The following is a 20675-nucleotide window of genomic DNA, read 5'->3' as shown; positions in this document are numbered from 1 at the left end:
ATGCATTTTTTTTGGCATCAGACATTGCATCCTATTTTTAAGAAAATATTTATTTATTTATTTGAAAGGCAGAGTTACAGAGAGGCAGAGGCAGAGAGAGAGGTCTTCCATCCACTCATTCACTCTTCAAATGGCTGCAACGGCCAGATCTGCGCCAATCCAAAGCTGGGAGCCAGGAGCTTCTTCCAGGTCCCCCATGCATGTGCAGGGCCCCAAGGACTTGGGCCATCTTCTACTGCTTTCCCAGGCCAAAGAGAGCTGGATTGGAAGTGGAACAGCCAGGACTTGAACCGGCGCCCATGTGGGATTCCGGCACTGCAAGGCTTTACCCATTATGCCACAGCGCCGGCCCTGAGATAGTGCGGTCTTCATACCTTTAAGCTTCTTTTTTTATTTTTTATTTTTTGAAGATTTTTATTTATTTACTTATTTGACAGGTAGAGCCACAGATAGTGAGAGAGAGACAGAGAGAAAGGTCTTCCTTCCATTGGTTCACTCTCCAAATGGCCGCAACGGAATCTGAAGCCAGGAGCCAGGAGCTTCCTCCAGGTCTCCCATGCAGGTGCAGGGGCCCAAGCACTTGGGCCATCCTCTACTGTTATCCCAGGCCTCAGCAGAGAGCTGGACTGGAAGAGGAGCAGCCGGGACTAGAACAGGCGCCCATATGGGATGCCAGTGCCACAGGCAGAGGATTAACCTAGTGCGCCACGGCACTGGCCCCCATACCTTTAAGCTTTATTTGGGGGGCTGGAGTTATGGTGCAGCAGGTTAAACGTCTGCCTGTGACTTAACCTATATGAATGCTGGTTCAAGGCCTACCTGCTCCACTTCTGATCCAATTCCCTGCTAACATGCCAGGGAAAACAGCAGAGGATGGCCAAAGTGCTTGGGCCCCTAACACCCGTAAGGAAGATCCAGATGGAGTTTCAGGCTCCTGGTTTGAACCTGGTTCAGTCTCAGCCTTTGCAGCCATTTGGGGAGTGAACCAGTGGATGGAATTTCCCATTCTCTGTCTCTCCCTCTCTCTCACTCTGTGCCTTTAAATTAAATAAAAATAAATATTTTTTGAAAAGTTTTATTTGGGCCTGTTTTATATCATTTATGTCTGTACTTAACATGTCTGATATTTCCTGTAGCTTTTTGATCACATGGAATGATTTGCTTGATGTGTTTGTCTAGCAATTCTGTCACTTGGGTCATTTCTGGGATAGTTTTCATGAACTGATGTTTTCATTATGAAGAGTTATATGATATCAGCTCTTTGTTTCTACAATTAAGGGCCTAGGCAACTAACTTAATGAAGGGAAAAGGTTTATTTAGCTTACAGATTTGGTAACTCCTTTGGTTGGACCTTCTTTGAGAGTGGCAAGAGCAGAGCATGGAACAGAGTGGAGGAAGAATTCCCACAGTGAGCCAGGAGGCAAAATTTATTTACTTGAAAGACAGAGTTACAGAGAGGGTGAGGGAGGGACAGAGAAAGAAAGATCTTCCATCTGCTGGTTTGCTCCCCAGATGGCCACAATGGCCAGGCAGAAGTCAGGAGCCAGGAGTTTCATCATGTATCCCATATGGGTGGCAGGGACCCTAACACTTGGGCCATCTTCAGCTGCTTTCTGTGGAACATTAGCAGGGGGCTGGATGAGGAGTAGAGTGACTGGGATTCCAACCAGTGCTCTGATGTGGGATTCTGGTGCCACAGGCTGGTGTCTTAACCAGCTGCCCCACAGCCCCAACCCGTCCCAATGCTCCTTGTGCTATCAGGTCACGGGAACTAGCTCCAGCATTGTGTGAGAGCCACAGATTTCTCCCTCCGGTCCTTTCGGGTGATTCTTCCTTTGCTCTCTTAGAGTTCCTCAGGCATGCACCAATCACTAGTTAAGACTCGAGGGAGGGCCGGCGCCGTGGCTTAAAAGGCTAATCCTCCGCCTTGCGGCGCCAGCACGCCGGGTTCTAGTCCCGGTTGGGGCACCGGATTCTATCCCAGTTGCCCTCTTCCAGGCCAGCTCTCTGCTATGGCCCGGGAAGGCAGTAGAGGATGGCCCAAGTCCTTGGGCCCTGCACCCGCATGGGAGACCAGGAGAAGCACCTGGCTCCTGGCTTTGGATCAGTGCGATGCGCCGGCCGCAGCGGCCATTGGAGGGTGAACCAACAGCAAAAAGGAAGACCTTTCTCTCTGTCTCTGTCTCTCTCTCTCTCTCACTATCCACTCTGTCTGTCAAAAAAAAAAAAAAAAAAAAAAGACTCGAGGGAGTCCCCTTCAGATTTCTGGAGATCTCTCTGTGTGCATCTCTCTCCTCTCTTGCACCAGAAGCCTGGGCTTCCGTCTCGGTCTCCTCTCCTGGAGCAGATCTCTGGGCTCTGCTAGGTTCTCCCTCCTTGCAGCACAACCTGGAATTTCTTTCTAGGCAGTAAGCTGGAGCTATCTGGCTCAGCTCCCCTGGTTTTGGGCCCATTTCTCATAGTTGCCTGGCATCCAATGTCTAAAAACCTGTTGTTTGAACCTGTTTTACCTCTTTCTTTGATTCTTTCGGGCAGAAGGTAAATCCAGTAGTTGCTACTCCATTTAGCAAGAGGCAAGCATTGATCTCCCTTTTTGCATTCTTAATCCTCCCTCAGCCCGCACTACCCCTGCACACGCGTGCTACTGCAACCCCGCGGTCCTTCTGCAGGGTGCAGCCGCCTGTCCGCAGTGTCCCTCGAACAACCCACATCCCCTCCATCCTGCTTATCTTCCTTCCTCGGGCATCCACTCTCATCCAGTGTCACCCTGCCCCAAGTAGGAAATCCGTGCAGGGTTCAACCCCAGCTCCAGCCCTTCCACTTATCTTCCTAGGACATCTGATAGCAAGCAGTGGAAACCAGCCGCAACTGCGGGGTCAGACCTCACAAATGAACTCAGTGCGGGGGTTAGGACTATAACGAAGCGGGGAGTTAAGACAGCTGTTGTTCTGCCCAGCTGTGAGTCTGGGAACAGGCAGAGCCCCTTCATGAGTAACCTATAACTACGGGCTCATCTAGAAAAGAATTTTTTTCTCCACACCCACCCCAGTTTTTACTCTTATCTTCTACTGCTAAACAAAGTGTCTTTGCCTAAGATAAGATTGATATTAACTGGCTGTTTTTAGATATCAATCCAGTCCAAAGATTAGGAGGAATGGAATGTTCCTTTGAGTAGGGACTGTGCGTTTGCAGCTTGTTAATGATTGTCTTTCTGTATGTTAGTAAAACAGGGATCTCATTTAGACCTCTTAGTGGTCTGCCTTGGAAATTCTGTCAGCCATCACCTTCCAGGCCAGTTCCACTCAACAGTTACTGAACATGTATTATGAACTAGGCTCTGAACTATGTAGGAGCTGGGGATACCAAGGAAAAATATAGATGTTTTCCTATGTAGCAGTAATGAAATTCATCCATCCACTCACTCATCCATCAATTCTCTCATTCAATGTGTAAACAGATAAGCATAATGGTAGGGATATGACAGTTATAAACAGAGTTCCGTGACACCAAGCAGTAGTGGTCTCAGCCTAGACTGGGAGAGATTTGAAAGGTTTCCGGGATGACATTGTCGTCTCACTAGTTTTAGTGGATCAGTGGAAGTTGGGTGGAAAACAGGGGCAAGAAAGGAGAGCCCCGACAAAGAGCTTGAGGTAAGAGATGGCAAGGAGAGGCATCGCGGGGGGCGAGGCGTGGGGAAAATTTAGAGATTTTGTTTTGCTAGAGCATGAAGGTCAAGGTGGAGAGTGTTGGAAGGCAAGACTGGAGAGATGGTAGTGACCCAAGGGTGGAGATCTGGGGGGTAAAGCTAAAAAAGAGTGGGTTGGGGCTGGCGCTGTGGCATAGTGGGTAAAGCCGTTGCCTGCAGTGCCGGCATCCCATATGGGCGCCGGTTCGAGACCCAGCTGCTCCACTTCTGATCCAGCTCTCTGCTATGGCCTGGGAAAGCAGTGGAAGATGGCCCAAGTGTTTGGGCCCCTGTACCTGTGTGGGAGACCTGGAAGAAGCTCCTGGCTCCTGGCTTTGGATCGGCGCAGCTCCTGCCATTGTGGCCATTTAGGGAGTGAACCAGCGGATGGAAGACCTCTCTTTCTCCCTGCCTAAATAAATAAATCTTAAAAAAAAAAAAAAAAGGAGTGGATTTTTTTCTGTAGGAGGTGATATATAGGAAGAGCTTGAGGCAGGAGGTGGCATGGGAACTGAATTCTGATAGCTGAAACAGAAAAAATATCAGACTGAAGACTCATTTAGGGGCTGGTGTTGTGGCATAGAAGTTGAGCTCCACCTGCAATGCTGGCATCCAATATTAGAGCATTGATTTGAGTCCCACCTGTACCCCTTCCAATCCAGCTCCCTGCTCATGCACCCGAGAAAGCAGCAGTAGACGGCCGAGGTGCTTGGGCCCTGCTACCTCAGTGGGAGACCTTGATGGAGCTCTGGGCTCCTGGCTTCAGCCTGGACCAGCCCCATTCATTCGGGGAGTGAACCAGTGGATGGAAGATCTCTCTCCCTACCTGCTCCAAATAAATAAATAAATAAATCTTTTTTTTTTTTTTTTTTAAAGAGCCATTTAAGGAGTGCTATTTGGTGACCAGTTGAATATGGAAGATGGAATACAGTGGCATACTGGCCAACTTTGAGGTTCTGGTCCTAGTCCCTAGAGAGCCTAGTCCCTAGGCTGAGGGGTGCTCTTCATTAGGGTGGGACATAAAGTGGGGGGAGATGGTTTGAGGGGTTGGGGGTGGGGGTGGGTCAGTGATTCCAGTTTTGAACATCTTGAATCTGAGATGTGCGTAGAGTCTGTGACATTCCAGATGGATACACCTAGAACATGTCTGCGGCTCGGACAGCTGTCCTCTCACATCCAGGGACAGAGGTGCGAATCTAAGGAAGCCAGCCAAAGAGCACTGAGATGAAAACAGAACTTGCGGTGTTTATGGAGCAGGTGGCGGTGGTGCTGGGGAGGGAGACGGAATCGCGGGAGAAGGGAGGAGGAGGAGGCGATGTCATGGATGCCATGGAAGCGAGCGGTCTGCCTGCCTCCTACGGGGTGGGGTGGGGTGGGGGTGGTCTGATCCTGCAAGGCTGCTGCTGTGCCTCCTGGCGCTGGGGAGAAGGAGAGCCCTGGGGCCAGAGCGGAAGTTTCTGGAAGGCTGGAGGAGGAAGCCAGAGTGTGAAGGGAAGGGAGGAGGCTGGCCTAGTGAATGTAGACTTCTCTTTGGAGAAATTTGGCGGAAAGGCCAGAGAGCGCTGTGGGAGCGTCTGGGCAGGGGGCCTGCTGGGCCATGGGGGAGCTTCCGTTAGCATGAGCTGTGAGCAGTGGAGCAGGAGGATCAAGCCAAAAGGGATCATCCTGGGGAGACCCTGGAAGAGGTGAGCGGGGAGAAGCTGGGGGTCGGTGGGAAACGCCTTTGGTCTGGAAGGGGAACTGAGGAAGCAGGCGAGAGGGTGGCTGGGGCCCTGGGGCCAGCCTTTGTTCTCTGTGAAGCTTCATCCGCTTGGGGCACGCAGGACAGGGACTGGGGGGACACCTGGGAAAGCCGCAAGACGTGGCACAGCCACCCAGGAGGATGGAGGGGAGAGCTGAGCGGGGCAGAGAGAAGGATGGCCAGCCTCTGTGTTGCTGTGGCCGGGTGCTGCCGGGACCCACGAGCTCCTAGGGCATAGTCTGGGCACCTTCCGTACTCACAGCATCTCAATAAAGCAAAAGCAGACCCGTGTGGAGCCTCAATTCCAGGGCCAGCACTTCCTGGCTGTGGGGTCTCAGGAAGTTACTTCACAGTGTTCTCTTCCCAAAGTGGAGAAAACCATACCCCCGGTGCCGCGGCATGCCGAGGACTGAGTGAGATACGGCACGGCGAGTGCTTGGGCAGGGGCCTGCACACAGTAGGCGCCCATCGCCAGTTCCCTTCTCCTTCCCTTAAGTGGATCAGCTCCTCAATGGGGGCTTGCCTACCTTGAAGCCTTTGTCCATCCCCTTCTCTCCAATGTTCTTTGTCTCTGAATTTCATCCACCCTTCCCTCCAACACCTGGCCTGGAGCCCCCCCACTGCCTCAACACCCCCTGAACATCTGGAACACCCCGGTGGCTGGATCACATCCCTGCTCTCATGTTGCTGTTGAGCTGTTTGCATGCCTGGCCCTGCCATAGGATTGCAAGCACCTTGCATCCCTTTCAGCTTGAGCACCCTGCTGGTTGCCCCATGAATCGTGAGAAAAGCGCTCCTTGGAGGAATCCCTAGACAAAATTAGACACAGCTTGGAAGGCAGGAAATGAAACGCACTGTTTAGGATGACGGCCACCGCTGGGTAGCCGCAGTCGGACAGCCCCTGCTGCCCATCTCAGCTCTGTGACGGGGGCAACTGACTTCACCTGTGTGAGCTTCAGTGTCCCCACCTGTAAAATGAGGGTGACGATGTCTACCTTGTGGAGTCAGGATCAAAGCTTGTAAAGCAAGCACAGTTTCTGGAGCATAGTAAATGCTCAATAAATGCTAGCTATTTTTGTTCTGGTCCCACGGAGCCAGGCGTCCCTTTGACTGGTGCCACCCAATACACCTGAGACACAATGGCCCTCCCGTGCCAGCCTGGTGATCTGCAGCTGGTGACAGGTGGCATCGCAGACTCCCTGTGAGCATGAGTGTTGATGCTCAGAGGGAGAGAAGCGAGGCTTCAACAGGGACGGACAAACAGAGGCTGTGGCTGCAAGGCCAAGGCCAAACAAGTGCATGCAGAGGAGCTCGTCACGGGTGGCCGTTTTTGTCGTGGTCACACAGAAATAGCGCTGTGGTCAGCGGGCAGGGTTCCGAGCGCAGAGAGGGAGGGAAGGGAGCCCGCTGGTGGGAGCTGGGCTGAGAGAGCCCCTCGGTGTCGGGGCTCTGGCGAGCTCGTGTCTCGTCAGCTGAGGGTTCTGTGGGAGGCTGGGAACCAAGCGCTCTCACGCTGGCTGGGGGCCCCTGGCTGTTGCCGCGCTCGCCCTCACTGCTCGCAGCCCACATCCTGCGCTGCCTAACCGCAGCCTGCCCCTGGCTCCGAGCTGCTGCCTCTCGCGTGGAGGGCGTGGGCCTGCCCCCGAGGGCCTCCCTCCCCCACTTCCCGCTGCCTGCTGCCTTTCCTGACAGCGTGTGGACACCTGCGGCCCATCCTCCTGCATCCTCACCCCCTGCCCTTCTGGGGCCTTCGTCGGCCTTTCCGGGCCTCTCTTTCTGTCCTGCCAGTGTCTGATCTGATCCATCAGGGACCCAGCATCACTTTGCCGCCTCTGTTGTTTTCCTCTAAGAGAAAATAGTTCATCTCTCCCCACCCCCCACTCCCCTCTCCAAAGAGAGCATTTCACACAATGCCCCTATCAGCTGTGAACACAGGTAGGGCTTGCATTTGGATCATAGCCAAGAATTTAATCCCAGGTAGCAAGACGTGAGCTGTCTTAGGAACTAAGGTGACCCCGAGGCCTCCCAGAAAAGAAGGACAGCCACTCTTTTGGCCAAATACACTTTATTTCTTTTGCTCAAGGGAGAGGGGCCTAGTGCACACACAGAGTCACAAATGACCGTGAAGGGGAGGGAGCACGGGGCTGGCAATGCGCAAGGGTCTGTGCCTGGGGCAGGGCTGCGGGTCCATCCCAGGGAGGCTTGCAAAAGAGAGGGCTGGAAAAATAGGAAGATAGACGGAAGAGTTAGGAACACAGGACAAGCCATATGCAGAAGGAGGAGGGGACTGAAGGTGGAAGCAACTTCCATGTGGGGAGGGGGCTGTAGGATGGGCGAGAATAGCAGAAATGAACGTCCCGATGGCAGGCCAGGCGCAGGGGTGTGGCTGGTGGTGATGTCCCCAAGCGACTTCCCAGGACCCAGACGAGGTTGCAGGAATTCACCATGAGGTTGAAGGACAATGTTCTTGGGGTGCTCCAAGGCTTGCCTGGGGCCAAGCACAAGCAGGGTGCCTGGGGAGGAGCCAGACCTGTGCCTGGGGAGGCGGTGACTCCTGGCGCTGTTAGATGCCTCTCTGGTTTAGGCCAGAATACAGGTCCCGCTGGCCTTTCCGGATGGGCTGCGGTGGAATAGAAAGGGGTTGCTCAATAGAGGAGAGGGAGTAGGTCCTAAGAAAGAAAAGGCGCAGACGATCTCGGGGGCAAGCACCTGGGATGCAGAGTGGGCAGACAGGCAGGCTCGCACCCTAACTTGGCAGGAGCATAGGAGACTCTGCCGGATTCTCTCAGCCTTCCCATCTCAAAAACGGGAACCTAAAGGGCCACCCACCTGCAGGAGCTTTTGTCAGATTTAAATGAAGCCATGCAAGTGAAAACCATCACCCGCTTGGCTTGCAGGTGTGAACTTCAAAGTATCCAAAGCCAGCCCATGAATCTGCTTACCTGTTGTGTTTCTGCAGGAATCTAGAAAAAGCTGGCAATAGTGATGCTATGTTACGAGCCTTAAAGACATTGAAGTCTTTGAGGTCCCTGAAAATGGCTACAACAGACTTCTATGATAAGAAGGAAGCATTTTAAAGGCATAGTTAATTAAAGGTTCATAATAATTAGTTGTTAAGGGCTTCAAATGAGATTTGGAATGTTAATAAGAAATTATAATAATTTTTTTCAAGAAAAAAAAAAAAGGATCCAACAGCAGGAGTGTGCACACTCCAGGCAGCCAGAACAGCCCAGCATTCCCCCAGGCCAGGCATTCCCTCTCTAGGGGCAGTCAGCGGGGGAGGGGGAAGCTGAGGCATTTCACCCTTTAGGAACTGGCATCTGTACTGGTGCATGCTGGTGGAATATCAGCTCTGAATGCATCAGGTTAGAATCTGTATTATGGTTATGCTTCGTGGCCAAAGAATAAACCAAAAAAAGAAGAGTGTGTCTCTCCTCTAACTCCCCCCTCTCCGGACCCCCACCTCCCCAAGGCTGTGGAAGCCACGCAGGCTTTGATAGGCATCGTGCTCTCCCATGACGGAGGCAGAGGCTGGCACCGGGGGTGCTGTCCCTTCTGCCCCAGAAGCCACCCCCAGCCCTGCTCCCTAGCACTACCCCCCATCCCTCCCTACCCCACCCCTGTTACCTCGTAGTCTGGGTTGGGAACAGGTGGAGGCCTCTCTTTGTTCTGCCCTGCAAAGAGAGAGGGGGAAGAACTGCACCTCCAGGCAGCAGCACCAGTCTTGTTGCCCCGACCATGGCAACCGGCTGGGCTCGGGATGGCCACCGCCGCTCTGTTCTTTCCTCTCCTCCCCTCTGTCCCCCAGCTGTGCTGCCTCCCATCATTTGGTGACTTTCCCCAGCCCAAGGCCCTCTTGTTTCTTCCCATGGAGGAGGGGAAAGGAAAAGGCGGGAACATCCCAACTTCTCTGTTCTCACAGCTTGGAGGTGGAATCTAATTTATTTTTTAAAAATTCAAATCTATTTATTTAAGTGTAGAGAGACAGACACAGGCAGGGAGTTCCCATCTGCTGTTTCATTCCCCAGATGCTATGATGGGCAGGAATCTAATTTTTTAACAAAATTTGTTTGAGGGGCCAGTAGTGGGCTAAGCTCCTGCCTGCAGTGCCGGCATCCCATATGGGTGCGGTTCCAGTCCCGGCTGCTCCACTTCTGATCCAGCTCTCTGCTATGGCCTGGGAAGGCAGTGGAAGATGGCCCAGGCACTTGCGCCCCTGCACCCACTCGGGAGACCTGGAAGAAGCCCCTGGTTTCTGGCTTTGAGATCAGCTCAGCTCCAGCCATTGCAGCCATTTAGGGAGTGAACCAGCGGATGGAAGCCCTTTCTGTCTCTCCCTCTCTCTGTCTGTAACTATGCCTCTCAAATAAATAAATAAAATCTTTATTAAAAATTTTTGTTTGAAAGGCAGAGACACTCAGACAGTTGGTCATCTTCCACCTGCTAGATCATTTCCCAAATGCCCACGACAGCCCAGGCCAAAGCCAGGATCCAGGAACTCAGTCTGGTCTTCGCACAAGGGAGGCAGGGACCCGAGAACTTGAGAGTGTATGTCAGGAAGCTGGATCAGAAGCAGAGCCGGGACTTGAACCCAGGCGCTCAGATGTGAGGTGTGGGCGTTTAGGCGATGTCTCAACTGCTGTGCCAGATGCCGCCCCCTGACTCCGAGGCCTCCAGGGCATGGACAGATGTTTGAGGAGCCCACCATGCTGGGAACCGCTCTCGCCCTTGCCCAGCTTGGGAGGGAGTGCCCCGAGGTGGGAGGCCTGCCGTCGAGAACAGCAATGATTCTACAGATGCTGTCTTGACTTTGCCAGGGCCTCGCTGCCCTTCCCGCCCCAGGAAGAACCTCCCCTCCCCAGCTGTGCCGGCTCACCTCTGGGCCTGCCACCAGCACCCGCTCCTCGCGTCACAGGCTTGCACTTGGCCTTCCTGTTCTTGCTCCAGTAGTAGACCAGCAGCAGCAAGCCCAGGGTGACGCAGACATCAGCTACGACAATGGAGGCCACCGTCGTGAGGTCCACCTCCATGCAGGCCTCACACACTGCAGGGGACCGGGGAGGGAGGAAGAAAAGAACTCACGGGAAGGAACACCGCAGCATGCCAGAGAAGAGAAAGAACCAACCGCAGACGAGTCTCCCCACAGAGCGGACAGGCTTCCCATGGCCCGAGCCCTTCCTCTAGCTGACTGTGTGTATTATAGTGACAACAGCAATAAACAGAGTGTGGTGGTTATGGGTAGACACTCTGGACGCCAACAGTCCTGGGTTCAAGTCCCAGCTCCATTACTCACTAGCTGAGAGTGGTGTGAGGCATGTTCACCTCACTAAGCCTCTGTCTCCTTGTCTACAGGAGAGAAATGAAATAGTACTTAACCTGGGGTTGCTGAGGGGATGGCGTGAAAAGACTCCCTGGCAGGTGTTTGGTTCAGTGCTTGAAATCTCAGCCCTCGATAATCGCTATCATTATTACGATCATGCCATGGTTTATATGACATTTTATTGTAGTGACTTGGAGTCTCTTTTGCAAGTTCATCAAAAGAATGGCTCTCTTGGGATAAAACTCAAGATAAAGCCTTATCGGTGCACCACGATTCCGGGTGTGACACCATGCAAATACCTTGTGGGAAGTTGCTGTTAGATCAAGCGCTGGTTGAGGTCACACAGACAGCCATGTATGGGTGTTCAGTCTGTGTTCCAGAACACAGTGATGCCAGGTGGCACCAGGTGCAGGAGGAAGCCCGGAGGTGCGGGGTTAGGGGAAGTCAGGGGGACGCCCTTTGGAAATGGTCCTCCCCGGAGGGCCTGGCCAAGCCTGTTCTGCAGGCCCACGGTACCTCTGGCTTTCAGGTAGAGAATATGTTCTTTCTCCTTCTTGTCCTTTGTGCCCGTATAGCAGGAGTAATAACCGCTGTCCTCCATTTCGGAAAAATTCTCCAGGTCTAGTTCCTTGTCTCTATCTGGCAAACTTTTTTTATCTGTTTCCCAATGTATGTCAGCTTCAGCTTCCAAAGGGCATGTCAGCACCACATGGGTTCCAGAGATGGAGACTGTAAATACTGGGCAATGGGAGAGAGGACAAGGGAATTGGTGGGGGGGGCACGAGGAACATTCCAGAAAAGGCAGGCTAGTGACAAAAGGACCAACGGAATGCTGGAAGTCACCTGTCATCCCAATCTTGGATGTGCTCACCAGAGGGGCTCTACTGGCTGGAGGGTGTGGAAGAGGGAACCAGGGGAGCTTTTTGGAAGGTGGCTTCAGGGTTTAAGCAGGGTCACGGTGACTTGGGAAAGGGTGGGCAGTGGTGAGAAAAAACCCAGGACTGCAACGGGAATCTAACATCGGGAACACCTCGGCTCTAAGTTAATCTCCTCCCATCAGTTCTTTCTCTATTACCCACCAACCTGTGTCACCAGACAGGGCAGCAATAAAGGACTGATAAACTCACATTTCTGTGTAGAATCATCTGGAAATGAAAAGGTGAAATAGTGGTGAGAAAATAACCCCAGTTTCAGTTTATTTTACTATCATTTTTAAAGATTTATTTACTTTATTTGAAAGTCAGGGTTACAGAGAGAGGGAGAGAGACTGGACAGAGAAAGATCTTCCATCTGCTGGTTCACTCCCCAAGTGGCCCCAACAGCCAGGATGGAGCCAGGAGCCAGGAACTTTGTCCACATCTCCCATGTGAGAGGCAGGGGCCCAAAAGTTGGGCCATCTTCCACTGCTCTCCCAGGCCATTAGCAGGGAGCTGCATCAGAAGTGGAGCAGCAGGCACACAAACTGGCACCCATATGGAATGCTGGAGTCATAGGCGGCAGCTTAGCCAGCTGCTCCCCACCCCAGTGCCTCTAGAAAGCTTTGAACTCATCCTTTTGCATTAGCCAGGATCATATTGCAGATAGATATGAAATGATTTAGTGATGAAAAGCTCCATATATTTTCAAGTTTTTAAGTATTTATTTTGGAGGCAGAGAGTGAGAGGAAGAGATAGACGACAGAGATCCTATCCCTGGGCTCATTCCCAAATGCTTGCAATAGCTGGGAGTGGGCCAGCCAAAGCAGGAGCTAGAACTCCATCCATGCAGGTGGCAGGAACCCAATACTTGAGTCAACCCTGTGGCCTTTTTTGGGTCTACGATAGCAGGAAGCCAAAGTCAGGAGCCAGAGCTGGGCATTGACCCACACAGATCTTTTTTCATATGCATATCATGGAGCTACTATATTTGAGTCCTCCCTGTTCATTCTCATGCTGACTTTCCATTGTCAAGTTATATGTTGTTCATCAGAGTTTCACACTCTGGAGAAGAAACCTCATTCTGTGGTAGGATATGCCAATCCTTCTTATTTTATCTTCTTTCTTTCTTAAGTCTCAAGGTACCTGCATTTTTGCACTTATAAATTTAAATGCTGTAAGTCATCTCAATAACATGCATTTAACCAGACAGCGTAGACAGAAGAAACTCAGGTGCACTTAGGTCATGTGACTAAATAACTGGTGGCTTCTACAGACTGGAGACAATGAGCATCCATATATGACTTTCAGTATTGCTCATGTTTTAATTAATAACTGCTGTGTTGGGTGTAGTTGTTCTTGTTATGCTATGCAAGATTAGGGGAAAATATAACTAGGGGAAAATATCAGGATTCTTCTAAGGGTTCATGGATAAATTAATCTAAAAGACAAGTTCGTTTCAGTACAAAAAAGAGCCTGCAATCCATGCATAGCTTTTTCATAATCTACATTTTCAAAAGATTTTGAAGACTCCTGATATGTAGGGATTTCTGGTTTTTTTTTTTTTTTTTTTTGCCCCAAAATAAATGTCTCCCCTACTTCCATTTTCCACAAAATATTTGAAGGATGCCAGTATGCTAAAAAGAAAGAAGCCTCTTTATTTTTAAAAATTTCCTTTAAAACTTTTTTAAAAATTAACAGTAATTATACCTACAGTGTACCACTTCAATACCTGGATTCGATGGTGCTGACCCAAACAGGGTCATCAACCCTCCCCTCCTCTGTCATCACCTTACGACTAGAGGCTTGGAGCGTCTCTCTTCTATTTGTTCATACACTATCAACCAAGTTCCTGTGGCCTGCAGCCTCCCCGCTGTGCTGTGTAACACCAGAAACCAGGACACGGGCGTCTTAACTGGCCTCCCAGCCGTGAGGCTAAAGGCTCTTCCCAAAGACCACATCTCTGAATCGCTGATTCCTGGGCTCACCTATTTCCCATGAGTCAGAAAGTCTTCATCATTAGGATTCTTCATAATAGAGACCAACATCCTTCTTCTTATTCCATATATTTTTCTCTGTTAATTGCCTTTAAATTATGTGGTGCACTCTACATACAAAGCTGCACCGTTTGTACATTACATCTGCGGACTCATCTTTCATTTGTTTCTGTTAGAGGGAGGTGTGGACTACTGAAATCCACCAATCACCTGGAAAAGAGTCTGTCCTTGTTTCCTGGGAGACTTGTGGCCGGAGCACTGGGTAGCACTGCGCTACACCAGAACCTGGACGTGGCAGCTGGTAGAGAGGAGATACAGGGGTGCTCACAGACACTGTTCTACCGGGGAAGGAGCACTCTGCTCAGTCAGAAGCCCTGTGTTTGAAGTCCAAATCTGCCCTAGCCCGTGTGACCGGGGGCAAGTCAATTAACCTCAGAGCCTTACCCAATGGGATTTCGGTGAGGGTTAACGGAGTAGGAGAGGCAGGTGCGGTGGCACAGCAGTTTAAGAGCCTGGAGCGTGTGATGCCCACATCCCATTTCACAGTGCCTGGGATCACGTCCCACCTCCACTTCCAATCTGGCTTCCTGCTTGTGTGCACCCTGGGCAGCACCCTGGTTCGAGTGCTTGGCCTCCTGCCACTCACATGGGTGACCTGGATGGAGTTTCTGTCTCCTGGCATCAGCCTGGCTCCTCCGTGGCAGTTGCAGGCATTTGGAAGTAAACTATGGATTTAAGATCTCTCTCTCTGTCTTTGTCTCTGTCTCTCTGTCTCTCTATCCCTCTCTTCTCTCTCTGACTCTCTGCCTTTCAAATAAATTTAAAAATTTAAAAAGGAGTATGCAAGTCCAAGTGTTGGCATTCTCTTCCGTTCCTTCTTGGGGTCCTGCTACTGTGAAGAACAGCCGAGCTCTGACCTAGCCTGCTCTGGTAGCCCTCAGCTGAGACTGCGGAATGTAAATCAAACATTCTCCAGGTTTTTCCACTTGCTAGTAATTGGAAGTAGAGCATAATAACACTAAACAGTTGATATGATTTTGTCTTTTAAGTAGTTTCTTAGAAATGCTACATGAATTAGATATCACCATTAAAACAATGGGTTAAGCTGCTGCCTGCAGAGCCGGCATCCCATGTGGGCACCAGTTCAAGTCCAGCTGCTCTGCTTCCAATCCAGCTCCCTGTTAATGGCCTTGGAAAGCAGTAAAAGATGGCCCAAGTGCTTGGGCCCCTGCACTTACGTGGGAGACGCAGAAGAAGCTCTTGGTTCCTGGCTTCGGTCTGTCCTAGCTCTGGCCATTGTGGCCATTTGGGGAGTGAGCCACTGTTTTGAAGATTCTCTCTGTCTCTCTGTCTCTGTCTCTCTCTGTAACTCTGACTTTCAAATAAAAGAAATAAATCCTTTTTTTTAAGGTTTATTTATTTATTTGAAAGTCAGAGTTACACAAAGAGAAAAGGAGAGGGAGAGGGAGAGGGAGAGGGAGAGAGAGAGAGAGAGAGAGAGAGAGAGAGAGGTCTTCCATCCGCTGGTTCACTCCCCAATTGGCTGAAATAGCTGAAGCCACGCCAATCTGAAGCCAGGAGCCAGGAGCTTCCTCTGGGTCTCCCACTTGGTGCAGGGGCCCAAGGACTTGGGCCATATTCTGTTGCCCTCCCAGGCCACAGCAGAGAGCTGGATCAGAAGTGGAGCAGCCAGGTCTTGAACTGGTGCCCACATGGGATACCGGCGCTGCAGGTGGTGGCCCTACCCACCACCCCACAGCGCCGGCCCCAAATCCTTTTCTTAAAAAAATAAACAAAAAACAACTTAAAAGTGTAAAGACCTACTCTGCTTGATATGTTTGTTTGAAAAAAAAAAAAGCAATGAAAAAATTGCTCATACTTGTGTTGGGATGAATCCAGTTAGCAGAGCTGGGACATATTCATACAGGAGCCCAGATGTCCATGTTTAGACACAGGTATGCTCACAAAGATTTTATATACAGCCAGAGGCAGTAGCTCATAATGATTAAGGAAAGGAGCTTCAGTATCCTATCAATTTATGTCTGCAATTCGAGTTTCTAAGTCATGATTTTCTATCTGTAGAATAGGAATGTCGGAATAATTAAATGAGGAAATTCAGGTAAAACATTTAGGATGAGGATGCCCTAGCAGTTAAAACACCCGGTTCTCACATTGTAGTATTGGGTTCAAGTCCCAGCTCCAGCTCCAGCCCAGCTTCCTGCTGATGTAGGCTCTGGGAGGCAGCAGTGGTGGCTCAAGTAATTAGGATTCTGCCACCCACATGGGAGACCTGGACTGAGTTCCTGATTCCAGGCTTCAGCCTTGGTGCAGCGCCAGTTGTGGCATTTGAGGCTTGCGCTCCTTCTGTCTCTGCCTCTCAAAAAAAAAAAAAAAAAAAAAAATCTAGTGCCAGTACTGTGGCCTCCACCTGTAGTGCTGGCATGCCACATGGGTGCTGGTTCAAGTCCTGGCTGCTCCACTTCCAATCCAGCTCCCTGTTGATGGCCTGGGAAGGCAGTGGAAGATGGCCCAAGTGCTTGGACCTCCCACTTCTTCTGGGAGACCCAGAAGAAGCTCCTGGCTCCTGACTTCAGACCAGCCCACCTCCAGCCATTACAGCCATTTGAGGAGTGGACCAGCAGATAGAAGACCTCTCTCTCTCTCTCCTCTTCTCTGTGACTCTGCCTCTCAAATAAATAAGTAAATAAATCTTTAAAAAAAATTTAAGGCAATACCTCGAACATAAATGCCCAACAAATTTTTAAATGATTTATGTTATTTATTTGAAAGAGTTACAGAGAGAGAGAGAGAGAGAGGGAGAGAGAGCTGGTTCACTCACCACACGGCTGTAAGGGCTGGAGCTGGGCTGATCTGAAGCCAAGAGACAGGAGCTTCTTCCAGGTCTCCCATGTGGGTGCAGGAGCCCAAGGACTTGGGTCATCCTCTACTATTTTCCCAGGCCATAGCAGAGAGCTGGATTGGAAGTGGAGCCAGGCCTTGAACCACTCCTATGTGATGCTGGTGCTGCAGGCCAGGGCTTCAACGTGCTGTGCCATAGTGCCAGCCCCCTCAATAAACTTTAAAGCCCATTATCTATAGTCAGTGTGCTTTCCATATAAACGATAGCTGGCCTTCACCTGTACATCAGACAGCATTCTGAGTGCTTTAACTGTTACGCATCCAATTTGCATAACAACTGTACTTGCTACATACCGTTACTATCTCCATTTCACACCAACGATGCCACGGCACAGAGAAGTTAAACTTTTCATGGAAATGCAGGTTGTAGGGAGTTGACCATCTAGCTTTTGGGTTAGACATTTAACCTCATATCACACAACATTATCTCCTAGGCCTAAAATATGCTTCCCAAAACACAAGCTCATCCTTTAAAACTCAGCTAAAGAACATCTCCCCAAGGAGCCTTTCTATACTTTTGCCTGTAGAGTTAACTGGTCTCCTTTCTCCAAGATACCTCTTAGGGAATGTTGTATTAAGAAAAAACAATACATGGATTTCAAAAGATTTTGCACCAAAATAAACTTATCTTTTTACTCCATTTTCTATGAACTTTTTGAAGTCCACTCCTGCTTGATTTCAGTTTGCATCTACCCGTATCACAGCATGTGACACATTATATTATCAAGTATCTGTCTTTTACTCCAGACCACTAGCTTCTTGAAGGAAGGGAATTAGCAAGGCATTCCTATGTGTGTTCATTTCTTTTCTCTTTATAGGTTTATTTATTTGAAAGGTGGAGCTACAGAGAGAGGGAGAGACAGAGAGAGGGACAGAAATCTTCCATCCACCGGTTCACTCCCCAAATGGCTGCGATACCCAGTACTGTTCCAGGCTGAAGCCAGGAGTCAGGAGCTTTATCCAGGTCTCCCACACGGGTGCAGGGGACCAAGTACTTGGGGCATCTTCTGCTGCTTTCCTAGGCACACTGGCAGGGAGCTGGATCAGAAGTGGAGCAGCTGAGACTTGAACCAGCTCTCATTTGGGATGCCAGCGCTGCATCCCAATGGCTTAATCCGCTATGCCACAGTGCTGGGCCCTGTTCATTTCTTCATTCAAAAAATATTCATTGAGAGAGCCGGTATTGTGATCAGCAGGTTAAGCCATGCCTGCAATGCTTGCATCCTTATACGGGTGTTAGTGTGAGTCCCGGCTGCTCCACTTCCCATCCAGCTCCCTGCCTATGTGCCTAGGAAGCAATGGAAGATGACCCAAGTGCTTGGGCCCCTGCACACATGTGGGAGACTTGGATGAAGCTTCTGGCTCCTGGCTTTGGTCTGGCTTAGCCCTGGCCATAGTTGCTATCTGGGGAAGAAACCAGTGGCTAGAAAATCTCTCTCTCTCTCTCTCTCTCTCTCTCTTTCTCTCTCTCTCTCTCTCTCTCTCTTCCTTTCCCTGTTTCCCTCTCTGTAACTCTGCCTTTCAAATAAATAAATCTTTTTTAAAAAGTCATTGATGTTCCAGACACTGTGATGTGCCAGACACTGTGCCAGGTAAATGAGACACTGCTCTGCCTTGCAGGAACTCATAGTTTACTTAAAAAAAAAAAGTGTGTGGTAGGAACGAGCATTGTGGCACAGCAGGTTAAGCTGCTGCTTGGGACGCCTGCATCCCCTGTTGGAGAGCCTGGTTTGAGTCCCAGCTTCTCCACTTCCAATCCAGCTCCCTCTAATGTGCCTGAGAAGCAGCAGATGATGGCTCAAGCACTTGGATCCCTGCACCCATATGGGAGACCTGGATGGAGTGCCTGGCTCCTGGCTTTGGCCTGGGCCAGCCTTGGTTGTTGTGGCCATGTGGGAGTGAACCAATGAATGGAAGAGCTCTCTCTGTCTTGCCCTCCCTCTCCTTCACTCTGCCTTTAAATAAATAAATGCCTCTTTTTAGAAAATGCACGGTAGCTCCAACCCACACTCATGCACATGTTCTTCCGTGACAGTACACTCAGGGATACGTGCATAGCAATAGTCAGACATGACAGCTGGGAACAAGTTCAGGCTCATCTCACAGACGCGACTACTCTCCCTCCAGCAGTTCTGACTCGCAGTGTTGACTGCTGTGCTTATTCTCCATGACCATTTTGTTCTGCACTTGCAAAGAGACTGTATGGAGTAAAAATTCCCTTACCAGTGTGGTCATCATCTGAAAAGGAAACGATAAGAAGCCATTAGTGATGCTCCACTCAGCGACTCATGTGAGGCCTTCCCCTAGGGGCCTGAGACTTGTCCCTCAAACATCAGAAAAGTACGGATCTGCAAATCCACGAGCTGTGTTGGGCCATGCAGCCTATGCTAAATATTGGATGGCTATTGACAAACGTGCCTCTTAAGGATGCTGCAAACTGGTCAGTGCCACAGACGCAGACTGGAGCAATGGTTGCCTTTAACACAACATTGCTTCGCTCAGTTGGAGCAGCTGGTTGAATACCCAGACTTCCACTATGGGGCCCTCCTGACTGTTCTGCTGTGATTGGGAAGGTCCAGGGGCTGGCACTATGGCACAGCAGGTTGAGCTGCCAACTGTACTGCCAGCATCCCATATGACTGCTGGTTCGAGTCCTGGCTGCTCCACTTCTGATCCAGCTCCCTGCTCATGTGCCTGGGAATGAAGTGAAAGATGGCTCAAGTGCATAGGCCCCTGCGATCCACATGGGAGGCTCAGGTGGGATTTAGGGACAGAATTTCTGGCTCCGGACTTTGGCTTGGCCCAGCCCTGGCCACTTCGGCCATTTGGGGAGTGAACAAGCAGATGAAGGATTTTTTAAAAAAAGATTTATTTATTTATTTGAATGGCAGAGGTACAGAGAGAGAAAGGGAGAGACAGAGAGAGAGGTCTTCCAAAACCCTGGTTCACTCCCCAAATGGCTACAATGGCTAGAGCTGAGCCGATCTAAAACCAGGAGCCAGGAGCTTCTTCCGAGCCTCCTACAAGGCTGCAGGGGCCCGTGCACTTGGGCCATCTTCCATTGTTTTCCCAGGTCATTAGCAAAGAGCTGGATGGGAAGTGGAGCAGCCAGGACTTGAGCCAGTGCCCATATGGGATGCTGGCGCCATGGGCAGTGACTACCCACTATGCCACAGTGCCAGCCCTCAATAAATAAATCTTTAAAAAAAAAAAAAAGGAAAATATGTCCAGGCAAGGTAGGCACCTTCATATGCGTGTGCATGAACACACATGAACACACACCTGTGACTCTGAATGCTGTCCCCAGGCTTATTCCACAGAACCCTGGGTGTACATTTTGGCCACATGCCTTCTACTAAATCTTACATCAGATGGAAAATGCAAACAAGTGAAAACGTGGCACTGTCTACGTCATTGCCGGCCTTGGTTTTTCTCTTGAAGAGCATTATTCCCTATGATTGCTGTGGCTTCCCTCTTCTGAGCACAGTTATCTGCAGACTTAGGAGGAGGAGGCAAAGGGGAAAATGCTAGTAGAAACCCTTTGTACTGATTTCTGAGGGAGGCCTAGAGAAAGCTCCAATCATAAATACAAAGAAGCTGGGCAGATTTCATTTAAAAAAAAGAACACACAAAAACCAGAAAGCATAGCTCACCTTCCTGTCCCCAGGCGGCAACTAGAAAATAAACAATAAAAGGAAAAGTTAGCAGATGGCATGGGTGCTTCCAATTCCAAACAGGAAAAGGGCAGTGGTGCAAAAAGTCCATTTAGGAATATCTGCAGTCCTATCCCGCCCCCGCCCCCGCCAGATCAGTCTTTCCTGTGCCCCGGGAACAGAATACAAACTGCTGGTGTTAACCCGGGGGTCCTGCTCAGCTGGGGAGGAGGCCGAGCAAGGAAGCCTCTGGCATCCGGCTTGAGCGCCCGACATTTGACAAGCAGAAGTTAGAAGAAGTAGGGGCTGCTTTGTGGATGACTGGAGAAAAAACAAAAGAGTTTTGCAACCAGCTTGGTCTCTGACTGGAAGAGAACCAAGCCCTTGGCTGAGCCCAGACGTTCCATCTCTGCCTCCTGTTTGTCTGATGGCTCGGTTTTTCCATT

At 50.3% G+C, this 20675-nt stretch overlaps 1 protein-coding gene and 1 non-coding gene across 2 annotated transcripts; one reads left to right on the top strand and one right to left on the bottom strand.

Moving 5' to 3' along the window:
- Positions 1-7533: 7533 nt before the first annotated feature.
- LOC133763923 (T-cell surface glycoprotein CD3 epsilon chain) lies at positions 7534-20341 on the bottom strand. The gene is made up of 7 exons (XM_062197611.1): positions 20230-20341; positions 18800-18814; positions 11874-11891; positions 11263-11484; positions 10303-10470; positions 9054-9100; positions 7534-8046 (listed from the first exon to the last, which is right to left on the bottom strand). The coding sequence occupies exons 1-7, from the start codon at positions 20339-20341 to the stop codon at positions 7990-7992; spliced, it is 639 nt and encodes a 212-aa protein (XP_062053595.1). The 3' UTR covers positions 7534-7989.
- Positions 8345-8473, top strand: LOC133764975 (small nucleolar RNA SNORA33). The gene has a single exon (XR_009866540.1). It is a non-coding gene; the product is annotated as a small nucleolar RNA SNORA33 (small nucleolar RNA).
- Positions 20342-20675: the final 334 nt, after the last annotated feature.

This window comes from Lepus europaeus, chromosome 7 (genome assembly GCF_033115175.1).
Source record: "Lepus europaeus isolate LE1 chromosome 7, mLepTim1.pri, whole genome shotgun sequence".
Classification (NCBI taxonomy): Eukaryota; Metazoa; Chordata; class Mammalia; order Lagomorpha; family Leporidae; genus Lepus; species Lepus europaeus.
Note: the sequence above shows the minus strand (reverse complement) of the source record. Positions and strands in the feature narration are given on the sequence as shown.